The sequence below is a fragment of the Canis lupus genome, chromosome 26, assembly GCF_011100685.1.
Source record: "Canis lupus familiaris isolate Mischka breed German Shepherd chromosome 26, alternate assembly UU_Cfam_GSD_1.0, whole genome shotgun sequence".
Classification (NCBI taxonomy): Eukaryota; Metazoa; Chordata; class Mammalia; order Carnivora; family Canidae; genus Canis; species Canis lupus.
In genome coordinates this window covers 19,964,717-19,978,223 of record NC_049247.1, presented here as the reverse complement: position 1 = coordinate 19,978,223, position 13,507 = coordinate 19,964,717, and the positions used below count along the sequence as shown (strand labels likewise).

At 48.9% G+C, this 13,507-nt stretch overlaps 1 protein-coding gene across 3 annotated transcripts in view; it reads right to left on the bottom strand.

The window, feature by feature from the left end:
• Window positions 1-13,507, bottom strand: part of MYO18B (myosin XVIIIB) — a 255,617-nt gene that overhangs the window by 203,705 nt on the left and 38,405 nt on the right. For all 3 annotated transcript variants that reach the window (XM_038575488.1, XM_038575489.1, XM_038575490.1), the window contains exon 12: window positions 5,142-5,286. In XM_038575488.1, coding sequence (XP_038431416.1) covers window positions 5,142-5,286 — 145 coding nt within the window. The remainder of the gene's footprint in view (window positions 1-5,141; window positions 5,287-13,507) is intronic.

The following is a 13,507-nucleotide window of genomic DNA, read 5'->3' as shown; positions in this document are numbered from 1 at the left end:
GTTTCCCCATCTGTAAAATGGACATCATAATAGGCCTCTTCCGTCCCAGACTGTTCTAAAGGTGCAGTGACATCAGCACGTCTATAAGCCCTCAGCCCGGCACCCAGGAAATCAAGTCGGTTACCCCCCTGGAAATGACCCTCACAGCCTGTCGCGAAGGCGAGGACACTGGAGGTATGTTTGCAGGGAGACTGACCAGCTGAGCTTCCCAACCTCGCTCAGGAACGTACTAGCTGTGCAACGGCAGGTAAAACACATTCTTTCTGAATCTCTGTTCTTCCATCCATCAGAGGGTGATGCGTGACGGCAAACACTACTGAACCCGCACTTCAGGAGCCAAGTCCTGTGCTCCACACTTTTGGGCACTGACTCAGTTAATCCTCACAGTCAAGCCTGCAAGCCGGGGTCTGTTATTGGCTCCATTTTATAGAGCAGAAAACTGAGGCTCAGGGAACCCAAGCCAAAGCTCGCACCCAGCAGGCTGACCCCCGGCTCCCGCCCATGGCACTTCGTCCTCACATTACTGCATGAATCAAATCGGATCAAGAGGCACGATTGAGGCACAAGGGCTTTTGAAACCTCCAAACGCTAAACCAATACTGGTGGGGGCTGTTGTCGTTGTTATAACGGTTCAAGAACCCTGAGGCCAGTTACGAGGCCCAAAATCTTCCCCCAGGGACTGATACTGGTTTTTAAAAATAAGATCAGAGCTCTCAAAAGAAGTTAAGGAAGCTAGGCGCGCTGGGAAGAGTTCATCATTCTAGTGGGGGAGAAAAAAAACTCTGATTAATGGAAATGATTCTTAATATATTTCAAAATGATCTGTTATGACACAAAGCAAAGACATTTATATATGACTTTGAAATTCTTAATAGCTGATTTTAGAGCAACCTATTATGAAATCTTCCAAAGCAGAATATATAGTAAGTAAATCATCGGGCAGGCCTCCCAGGCAGGCTGACAGCAGCTCCTCTTAAAATAATTTATAAGGTGGGGTAGGGGGGAGGCTGGGAGAAATTATTGCCATAATCATGTATTAATAAAATATTTATAAATGTGACTTTCCCAGATACCATTACAGGCAGCTACAGGTATGGGTCAAGTCCTCGAGCCCACATCAGAAAAGGGCATCCCACATGCTCCAGGGAGAGAAACTCCACCAACCAAACTCCTCTGGTGACAGGTCAATGGATGGGGGGGGGGGGTGTTCTATTAGCCTCTGTTTTGTGGCATTGGAGGTAGAGAGAGTTGAAGTTGACAGTGCAAACTGGAAGGCAGATCCCCCCGTATGCAGACCTTGCAGGGTGCCCAGTGGGGGCAATCCTGTGTCAGTTTACTGCAGCCAGGATGCAACCAGCTGGGCCTCCTTGAGAGAGTCACCTATGCTGGGATCGGCAACAAAATCCTAAACCTTCCTTCTACGGAAGGGTTGCCTTGAGCTAGCCACTACTGATGGCCTATCTGCCATCCCTCACCCTGGCCATCCCATACCTGCCACCCCACAGGTCCCTGGTCTGGCATTGCAGGTACCTATCTGGACCTCACTGCTCTCTCTGGCTGCGGGCACATGCTCAGCTCAAAAGCCGGACAGGCTGGGAGTGCCGCTGTTCATGCCTCCCAGGAGCAACCTTCAACCAGGGAGAAGCAGAAGGTGGTGAATAAATATCCCGGCTCGCTCGTCTCCCAAGTAATACGACTTGGAGCCATGCTCCTCAGAGTCGCCCAGAGGTCCCCAGTGGAACTGGGCTCCAGGCATCAGAGGTAATGCGCTCATTAAAGCACATGGTATCACCTGTCTTCCCTCCCCTGTCTCCTTCCCCTACTCGTGATCGCCTCCCAGAAAGGACACGTGCACCCAATCTTTGTCTCCAGGTCTGCTTTAGGGGACCCAGTGCAGTTCAGCTTTCTCTTCCATATTCCATTTGATCTTCCCATCAACCCCGTTCTCTGCATGTGGAAAGAGGAGACCACTTGAAGCTCAGACCAGTCTGGTATTCAGTCTTAGTTAATTGCATCAAGAGCCTCAGCTTTCCATTCTGTAAAGTGGGCTTGCTTCCTTCAACTCATCCCCAACCCACTGATGTCCCGACTCTGAACTTTCAGGACTTTCCTGCTCTGACCTCTGTAATCACACCCTCAACCCAATCAGCTCACAAAACTGGCTCATGGGGATCCCTGGGTAGCTCAGCGGTTTAGGGCCGGCCTTCAGCCCAGGGCGTGATCCTGGAGTCCCAGGATGGAGTCCCGCATCAGTTTCCCTGCATGGAGCCTGCTTCTCTCACTGTCTGTGCCTCTGCCTCTCTTTCTCTGTGTTTCTCATGAATAAATAAATAAAATCTTAAAAAAAAAAAAAAAACAAACACAAAACTGGCTGGTGGTCCCAGCGAGGAAGTCTCAAGTCTCCTAATAAGATGATGAATTCACAAGAAGGGACCCTCGTATTTTTCCCTTTGCCAGGTCTGGACACAATGTATGTGTTGGCCCATCTCAGGGATGGGGATGTGTTAGGGGCTGAATTATGTCCTCTCAAAGTCCATATGGTAAAGTATTAATGCACAAGACTTCAAATTGTGGCTGTATGTGTTGATCAAGGCTTTAAAGAGATAACTAAGGTAAAATGAGGTCCTAGGGGTGGGCCCGAATCCAACGTGATGGTGTCCTAACCAGAAGAAGAGATCAAGACACAGACACACACACAGACACACAGACACACACACACACACACACACGAGTGGAGGGCCAGCCATGTGAGGACGCAGCAGGAAGGCAAGCCTAGGACAGAGGCCTGGGGAGAAACCAACCCTTCAGGTATCTTGATCTTGAACTTGAAGCCTCCAGAACTGCCAGAAAATGAATAAAGAACCTCAAATCTGGCTCAACTGCAGAATTTCACATCTGACAAAACTGGGACCAGAGAGAAGGCAGGACTTGCTTAAGGTGACACATGAAGTTGGGGGCAGAGTCAGATTCCTAACATCCTCTCTCTGGCTTGACTGGGTCTAAGGGGGATGGAGGAGTTTTTTTCCAGAGCACAATCAAACAGTTAGGCACTTTGGACGCATAAGCCTCCCAGATGCTGTGACCTCCCGTGGGAGCGGTGCAGGATAGGGATGAGCCAGCTTTTTCTGTAAAAGGCTAGATAATAATAATTTGAGCCTTAGCAAGCCACAGAATCGCTGTCTCAACAACTCAACTCTGCCATTGTGGCAGGAATGTAGCCATAGCCATATAAATGAATGGGCATGACCATGTTCCAATACAACTTTAATTATGGACACTACAATTTGAATGCCATAGAATTTTCACACATGCCCAAATATTATAGATAGCTAGCTAGATAGCCACCTAATTGAAATATAAAGATTATTTTTAGCTTATTGCTATCCCAAATCAGACAGCAGACTGGATTTAGCCCATGAGCCATAGTTTGCTGATGCTTCCTGTGGACAAAGCCAGCTGCAGAGGTAGAGATTTTACCAGATGATGAGAGTTTTGCAGGAAAAGAAATGCAGCTCAGGTTGGAGATGGGGCCATGTTCTCACACCGTGGTGTGTATGACTCATGTTGGTCTTGGTGACAAGGAAGCTGAGAGAGACATTACGGTTCCACAGGCAAAACGCTGTGATGCCCCGGTAGCCAACGTGTTGAGCATGGCCCACGACTAATTAACGAAAGGCAAGTGGTCTTTGATTTTTTCACTTTTGCCAGGTCACGCATGTCTGTCCTTGGTTTGGACCAATGGTGGGAATCCCTACCTTACTTATTTCTGACTTACCATAACTTCTGGAAATTTCCCAAACCAAATCAGTGGGCATCGGCCAAACTGATATGCAGTTCACGTGTATGAGAATCCAAAAAGTGAGCCCCAAGGCCCAGGAATGTGGGGATGGCCAGAATGATGTGCCAACATATTCCAGAAGTCTGCTGCCCACAGACAAATGATAGAGAATGTCAGCCAGAGTTGGTACACAGCCCCAGAAGACAAGACCTCAATTTACATGTATTCATTGAACAAGTAAATCCCAACTCTTTGCCCTGGGCCCCAAGGAAGTCATTCCTTACTAGCAAGAGCTAGACAAGGACACAATCACAATACAAGGCACCACAATCTGCATGAAGGCAGGAATCACACTGCTCTTGATCCCCACTGTCTCCCTAGGACTTTTTACAGTGCCAAAAGAGATCAAAGAAATTGGCTGGGGAAGTTAGGAGCCTTGAATGCCAAGTCAAGGAATTTTACTTGACTTAGCAGGCAAGGGAGAGCCTCAAGAGGATTCTAAGCAGAGGAATGGCACAACAGAGCTATTTTCTTAGAAAAGAGCCCAAAGGTCACAATGAAGATGAACAGAGGGAGGAATGTAGACATGAGCAATGAGACTACTCAATTGTCCAAGTAAAAAAAGAAAAGAAGAAAAGAAAAGAAAACCCCACTGGCAAACAGGAAGAATAGAGAAACAAGGACAGAAATGCTGTCACAGAGATCATCTGCAGGGCAAGGTGAATAATGATCCACTAGGGAGGAGTGAGGGCAAGAGGGAAGACCAGAACCACTTGGGAAACCAAGCTGCAGTAGGGATGATCAGTGAGCAGAAAATTAAGGGCAGGGAGCAGACTCAGGACGAGAAGGATGGCTGGGTGAGCTTCAGCACATGAGGTGGGGAGCAGCTCCAAGATACCCAGATAGAAACACAGCGCCTTTATGGCTCGGACCCAGCTATCTCTCAAATGTTCTAGAGCTCCTGTGCTCAATGCAGCAGCCACTAGTTCCATATGGCTATTTAAATTTATGTGGATTACAATGTAATGCAATTAAAAACTCAACCCCTCAGTCGCGCTAGCTGCATGTCAAGTGCCCAACAGGCACACGCAGCTCGACGCTGGTTCTGGACTGCACAGAGGGAGAACATCTCCATCATCACAGAAAGTTCCACCGGACGATGCCCGTCTGCAAGGCTTCCTTGAAAAACCCAGCCCCATTTCCAGCTCAGTGCGCCTGGTCCGGCAGCTTCCCAGAGAACAGTCCCAGAGACCCAGAAGATGACAGATTGCTCCTGTCCCACCTCATGGAGCGAGGGGCCTTGTCAGGCACCTGCCAACGCAGACAGCTGGCAGCGCAGGTGAGCTCGGCGGGAAGGACGTACCTTTGCAGGCCCCCGCCGCGCCGAGGTGGTAGATGGCTGCCAACACCCGCCAAATGGCTCGCTGCTCGCCCTCCGAAATGCCCAGTGTCTCCATGGCGCCCCGGAGCTGGGCAAAGGCGGCTGCCGCCTTCTGCTTGTCTTCAGGCTGAGAGCAGAGGGAGAGAGGAGGAGGCCATGAGGGTGGAGGAAAGGCAAAGCTCCGATCAGGGCCCACCCTCGGGGGGAGGGGGAGACGCACGCTAGCTTTATTGCCACAGTAAATTACCCACAATTAGGCTGTGGCATGTTGACACCCAGGGCTCCAACTGCAGGGAAGTTATAAAGATCGTTTCTTTTTTTAAAAGATTTTATCTATTTATTCATGAGAGGCAGAGACACAGGCAGAGGGAAAAGCAGACTCCCCACAGGGAGCCCAATGTGGGACTCGATCCCAGGACCCGGGGGTCACTCCCTGAGCCAAAGGCAGATGCTCAACCGCTGAGCCACCCAGGCATCCCATAACTATCATTTCTATCTGACTTGGAATGTGCTGTGATTTTTATCTATCCTCATGTTCATGCAGGAGATTTTTTTTTTTTTTTTTTAGGCGCTGCCTGGTCCTGGGACCTGAGGACACAAAGCCAAGGGAAGCCCAGAACTTGACTTGGAGGGCCTCTCAAGGTAGCAGTGAAAGGAGACATAACCGGGGTCTAGGTATGAGTGGGGAACAGTGGGGTCTCAAAAGCAGGCAGGCACGAATGATTCCCACCCAAAAGTGTCAAAAGAGGTTTTCATAGAAGGGGAGACAAAACCGAGATTGAAGTTTGAAAAATGAATAGGCATCATTGACCAATTTAGTGCAATAAGTCCCGACAGGCAGAGGGAACAACATGACCGCAGGAGACCCAAGGAGACAACACGTGGCCCACAGAATGTGGGCACAGAAGCAGGTATTTTTGGAGGTGGTGCCGACAGAGAAGAGAGAAAGCCTGAGAAGCTGGCAGGTGCCAACTGTGAAGGCCTCACGCATGATGCTATGGTCATAGGCTTTCAAATTCCAACCATGACTGGCAAACACTGTCTACACTCCTGCACCAGTGGCAGACATCACGAATCGATCAGGAGCCCACAGCAAGCTAGTGAGTCCCGATTCTTTTCAGGACACCACCCCTTGCAGCCGACACCAACTGATCTGCCTCAGCAACTGAAGTGGAATCTGTTTACCGTCCCCAGTGCAAGTGATGGGAAACTGCCCAAGACTTTTAAAGCGGAAGGAAAGACAAAGTGACACGATCAGATGTTTATGGGTTGTAGGGTGTTGTTTTTTCTTTTTCAGATTTATGATCCCAATTATGTTTGATTGAATATTAAAATTAGTCTGAAACTCCTGCACGCACCATCTGGCCAAGGAGGCTCAGCCCAGAAACCTGCTGGGTTGAGAGGAAGTGAGCTGGGGACAAGAATTCTTTTGTCACTAATCCGCCAGCAGATAATGAGGAACTGATTTGCACTTGGCCCTCTTACAGAGCGTGGGCGATGAACTGTAGGCTGTTGAAGTTGGCAGGTCCTTGCGTTTTGCGGAACCCAATGCCCAGAGAGGGGATAACACTTGCCCAAGGTCACACAGTAAATTAGTATCAGAGAACTAGAATCAGGCTTCTCTGATTCCCGGCCCAGGCCACTTGTCTCCTCCATCCAAGCCACTTCTAACTAGGAAAGAAACCTTGCAAGGATCGGCAACCAATTGGGACGACGTCAAAGCATACAGTGACATTGAGAGATGCGCTGTGAAAATATTTCAATTAATAGCAAAAGCATGTTCCACTGATCCATCATATTTCTGGGCCACCACAGGACCACAAAATCCCTAGCAACCAGGAGCTCAACCTAGCAACCACAGCTGCTCCACTGAAGCAAACGGAGGGAAGGAAGGCATCTTACCAACATGTTCTCGGTTATTTATGAGATTTCAAAGCAGCAGCGAAAGGACACCAAAAGGACAGTGGCAACACATTTATTATGGCTCCCACTGTCAGTTCTGAGCATTTGACTTTAAATTATAGGCGGACTCCATCATCTGCCACTTAGCTCATGTGAAGAGAAGGAGCAACTTTCCCTGAAGCTTAATCTGTTTGTCTTTCCCTCCCCTTGCAGCCCCCCCGCCCTGTGTCTGTTGCAACAGAAAATATAGAGAGACAAATGTATATGTTTCTGATCCGAACAATTAGGGTCAGGAAAATGCTTGCAGTTCCTTAAATTTCCAGGGAACCAAACACTCCTGCCTCTTGCTGGGTGCAAGCCACTGGCATCCCAATCGTGCACATGGAGATTGGTGAAATTAGTGGAATACATCAAGTCACAGCCCAAATGTCTACCCACGGAGAATGAATAAATGGGGAGCCGTGTAGCTGGGGCATGGAGTTGGAGTACGACACGGCATTGAACAAGAATGAGCCACTGGTGGGTCAACTGCATGCCCGCATCCCATAGACCCAGGGTGAGCCAGAGAGGCCACATACCAAAGACACTGCACCCAGGGACCCCCTTTTCTGCGAGGTTCAAGCATGGGCCAAGCTAACCCACAGCGAGACAAGTCAGGTTGATGACTTCGGGCCAGGGGCCGGGGGGACAAGTCTGATGGCCAAGAGACTTGAGGGAGCCTGTGTCAGAATGAGGAATGTTCCAGGTGTTGATCTGGGCTGTGGCTACAGGTGTGGTTAAGAACATAATCATCACTGAGTTGGAGGCTGAGAATGAGAGCACTTTATACGCTTTATGTCTCACCTCGATTTAAAAAAAAAAAAAAATTAACGGAAAAAAAGCCAACTCACACAATGCCCGGGGTTTATCTGAGGCAATCAAAGACTCAAGGTCAACCCAAGACTGCAGATAATTTAGTGAGAAAGAAAAAATCCAAAATGCTGTCTCCACATTAGACTGGCTGTGCTTAGAGCACCCAGGAGATTCCTACAGAGAGAGGCCAAGTTTGGATTTGGAGTCGGGCAGAGCTGGACGTCCCCAGCACGGTGACTCTGCACAGGTCTCTTGGCCTTGTGCTGGGACTCAGTTTCCACTTCTGTAGGATGGAAATCATCTCCTACCTTCCTCCAGAGCCGCTGTGAGGAATAAATGAGTCATATGTAAAGCACCTGGCATTGTGCCCGGCACACAGTGGTGCTGGATAAATGCTGATCTCCGTGCACCAGGGCGTCTGCTCCGGCCACGTCGTTACTCAGGCTGTTCCGCTTTCTGGGACACCTTTCCCTACTGCTGCCCACGGGCATGCCCGGCCCTCCATGGAAAGCAAAGCAGGCATGGCCCTGTCCTTGAGAGGCTCCCAGTCCAATGAGGGGGACAGATGTGCCAACAGAATGACAGCCAGAGTGAGTGCAGGGGTGGGAAGAGGGGGCTGGGAGACTCTGGGAGGGTCAGAGGCTTCCTGGAAGTAGTGGCACATGAAGCAAACAGAACAAGCAAGGAGAAATGGGTGCTGAGGGTCGTGGGGGTGCAGGAAGAGTCTGTCTCCACACAGAAGGACGCGGGGCTGGGGAGCATGGTGCACTGGGTGCAGAGAACCCTGCGGATGGTGGTGCAGGGCTGTCGCAGAGCGGAGGGCAGTGGGGAGCCTCGGGTTGCAGCCGGGAGCTGCTCTCCGAAGGAGTCCATGGTGCTGGAGGACTCGCTGGTCGGTGGGAGACTGGCACGTGAGCATCCTCCTCCCTGAAGCCGGCTCTGGGAGGAAAATGCTGAACATTGACTCACTTCGCTTGCAAAGAACATCGGTGCCCACACAGGTGGGTGAAGCTCATAGAGAACGTGGGGAGGGCAGGAAGGTGTCAGCCCAGAGCCTGGACCTCCTCATGTCTGGGCAGCTCTCCCCATGCTCTCGATCTGACCAATTTGCATCCTACCTGGGCACTGAGAGTCTATTTAAGGAGCGAGAAGGGCAAACATTAGCTGAGCACCTACTATACCACATGGGGCACTTTTACTCTATATGGTGGGTGTGAGTCTCTCCAACGGACAGAGGAGGAAACTGAGGCCAAAGCCACCCACCTGGGGAGGAGGCAAATCACTACTTGCCAGATACTCTACTGGGTCTCCAATCCTGGGAGCTGACCAAGGAGCTGGGTATGGCTCTACCCATTCCACAGGTGCAAACACTGAGGCCAAAAAAGACGCTTGGGTGGCTCAACAGTTGAGCAACTGCCTTTGGCTCAGGCGAGGTCCCATGGTCCTGGGATCGAGTTCCACATCGGGCTCCCTGCAGGGAGCCTGCTTCTCCCTCTGCGTATATCTCTACCTCTCTCTGTGTGTCACTCATGAATAAATGAAATCTTAAAAAAAAAAAAAGAAAGAAAGAAAGAAAAAGCGACCCAAGAGGACCCAGTGGGCCAGACCCCAGGGCACATGGTCTTCAGCTGTGATACAGGATTGAAGTAACAGAGTGGAACGGACAATAGTGCCAAATTTAGGGTCAGGTCCAACCCTGCCCCTGCCACTGCCAAGCTGTGTGCTCTTAGGCAAGTAACTCTACCTCTCTGAGCCTGGTTACTGCTGCTGAAAAACAGATGTGATAATAATCCCTTTGCTCAAAGGATCATTCAGAGGATTAGGGAAGAGAAGGCTCTGGGCAGAGCCCCTGGCAAGAGTGCATGATCCCCCAACTTCCCGTTGGGAGACCATTCCTCCACAGTTGACAATTGGGTCATAAAAAATAAATGTGCCTCGGGCCAAAGCCTGGAAGGTAACAGCCAGAAGCAAACTGCTGGGAGGCAAAGATGATTATTATTATCACCGCTGCTGGGCACTTTAAAAAAAAAAATCAGGCTAGGTTGCAGAAAAATAAATTACAGAGAAGAAGAAAATAATATGAAAGCTTTGTGATTTCAAATGTGTCCTGGTGCCCTGGCAGATCTCAAATAAGTTCCATTTAAAAGCTGAAAGTGGCAGGCAGCAAGGGCGCAGTGCAGGGACAGGATGTGGGACTGCCAGTCAGCGAGCGGAGGCGGAGGCCACTGGGGGACCAGCACCGGCCCGATTTCCCGCCCCGGGCCCTGCTCCAGCCTCATCCTGTGCTCTGCAGCCACACTGCCCTGTTTGCTGCTCTCCCCCTTCCCCTTTGCATCAGGCACCCAGCGGAGCAGGAATACTGGCCTCGCTGCACCTGTCTGACTTCACTCCATGCACCAGCAGACCAGCTCATGCTCACCTCCTCCGGGCAGCCTTCCTTGATACGCCTCCACCCCTCCCAGCCTGACCTCAGCCTACGCGCACCTCTGTTCAAGCACCTGTCATTCTGGCTTCGAATTATCTGCTAATATGGCCTCATGGAGGCCTCCACCTGCCTTCAAAGCCATGAGTCCTTTGTGACAGAGACCCAGCTGAGCTATCTCTGTGCCAGTGCCTGGGACACAATGAGATCAGTAAATGTCCACTGATGAGTGAATGTCAATGGGATGCCACTTAGTGTCCCTGAATCACAGCCATTAATGCTGAGATAGTTTATCCACCCACTGTGCCAGGCCCACGGTGCTACCAAACCCCATGTTCACGGACCCCAGAGGCCAGGCTGGCTGAGGAAGGAGGGCCCCGAACTCTCAAATTCCCTTCTCTGGGCCCCTCTGTGATTCCCAGCAACCACCCCAGCTCCCAGGACACAGGCAATGGATCCAACGAGAGACATGAGATCCCCAAGGCCCCCAGGAAATGCCTTTAAATGCATAGTGGGATAAATTAAAGTGCAATTAATAAAGTTCTGTCTACCAGAACTAAAATCGCAGTGAAATTTAGAAAATTGAAAAGACACGATATTAGCCCAGTTATGGTGAGTGGGGCTGCTCGTTCGTTCATTTATTCACTCAACAAACATTTATTGAGCACTTGCTGTATGCTGGGCTCAGGGCAAGGCCTTGTAAAATATACAAGCAGTGAACAGGACACTGAGGTCCCCCATCTTCTTGGACCTTAGGATGGTGGGGAGACAGACAATTAGCAAGCAAACATGATGAGAGATTGTTATCAATGAGCTCATACACACACACACACACACACACACACACACACACACACAAACATTAGCAGGAGGTCTCTCCCCAAAGGGCTGGGAAGCAGGGACAGTAACACTGAGCCGGATGCCCAGGATGGAAGCACAAAGATGTTTATCATCTCATTATTAAGAACTACAAGATGGCTTTAGAACCTTTTCAGTAAATGGACAACAGCGGGGAACTCTTCGGGGAATCCTGACTCGCCTCTGAACGTCTAGTCATTAAGGATACTGTTTGTGAAAGTTTTGATGACATCCAGTTTGTTATGAACTATATAAAATATTCATAGAGGGATCCCTGGGTGGCGCAGCGGTTTGGCGCCTGCCTTTGGCCCAGGGCACGATCCTGGAGACCCGGGATCGAATCCCACGTCAGGCTCCCGGTGCATGGAGCCTGCTTCTCCCTCTGCCTGTGTCTCTGCCTCTCTCTCTCTCTCTGTGTGACTGTCATAAATAAATTAAAAAAATATATAAAATAAATAAATAAATAAAATAAAAATAAAAAATAAAAAAAATAAAATATTCATAGAAAAAGTGCTGAGAGCAGATCTGTAAACACGTTACCAATGGATGTCTCAGGTTGGCCAAGTCATGGGTGTCTGTGTTTTGGTTTATGTGAGTGCATGTGATTTCATGTTGGTTTTGTCTCTATGCTTTTTTCTGATTTTTTTCACAGAAAGTGTGCATGGGGGCAGCCTGGGTGGCTCAGTGGTTTAGCGCTGCCTTCGGCCCAGGGCCTGATTCTGAAGACCTGGGATCGAGTCCCACGTTGGGCTCCTTGAATGGAGCCTGCTTCTCCCCCTGCCTGTGTCTCTGCCTCTCTCTGTGTGTCTCATGTCTCTCATGAATAAATAAATAAAATCTTAAAAAAAAGGAAGTGTGCATGGATTAATTTTGAAAAAATAAGTATTATATGTATATATATTTATTTAATCTCTACATCCAACGTGGGGCTCAAACTCACAACCCTGAGATCAAGAGCCACATGCTCCATCTACTGAACCTGGCCAGGGTGTCCCAAAAAGTAACTGTTATATTAAAAATATAAACTTGAGGAGAGAGATAAGGCCAATGAGACAGAAAACAAGGTGTGTACTGCCGAGAGGCCTGGACTGGGGGTCTCGTGGACCGCTGAGGCCTTGCCCCACCCAGCTGGTCCAGTGCTGCCATACAAGGTAATGGTGAGTAATAATAACAAATCATAATCATCATAATAAATGTTGAGCGTCCAAGCACTTGATGGACTTTATTTCACTTAACCTGGGCACAAGGGGGACTATGAACACCCAGTTTTACCATTGAGGAAACTGAGGCACAGGGAAATGAAGTCACCCAGCTTAGGGCCACCCATCCGGTACTGGAATCCGAACCTGGATTTGTCAAACTCCAGAACCGTTTTATTTATTTTATTTTATTTTATTTTATTTTATTTTATTTTATTTTATTTTTTTATTTTATTTATTTTATTTTATTTATTCATGAGAGACAGAGAGAGAGAGAGAGAGAGAGAGAGAGGGAAAGATACAGGCAGAGGGAGAAGCAGGCTCCCTGCGGAGAGCTGATGTGGGACTCGATCCCAGGACCCCGGGATCATGACCTGAGCCGAAGGAAGACACTCAACCACTGAGCCACCCAGGCGTCCCCAGAACTCGTTTCTTAACCACTGTCATCAGTGAATTTTCAGGGAACAATGAAAGCCTCGGTTACAGATGAAGTCAGAGGTGATCCAAGCCTGCAGGACTGGCTAGGAGGAGGAGGAAGACGGCTCAGCCAGGGATGAAGTGGGCAGTAGAACTGCCAGATGAAATGCAAGACCTATAGTTCAATTTCAACCTCTGATAAATGGTGGGTAATGTCGTCCTGTACGCATATTCCCCCTCAATATCTGGTGGTGCAGGAATGCTGGCCTCTTGACTCTCTGGCTCACCTCCTCCAGGCAGCCTTCTCTGATAGGACTCCAACACTCCAGGCCTGCCCATGTAATATTTAAGGCATCATTATACTAAAAAAATTATTCCGTATTTATCTGAATTTCAAGTGCAACTGGGCATCCCATGGGGGTGGTTTTTTGGTTTTGTTTTTTTGTTTTTTGTTTTTTAATTTTACTGAGTTATAATTGACAGATAAAAATTGCATATTTTAGGTGTACCATGTGATGATGTGATATAAGTACACATTCTGAAATGATTGCCACGATGAAGTTAATGAATACATCCATCACTTCACATAGTTACTATTTTTTGTGTGTGGTGAGAACACTTAAGATCCACTCTCCTAGGAAATTTGAAGTATGCCATAAGCACCATTATGAACTAGAGTCACCACGCTGTACATTAGC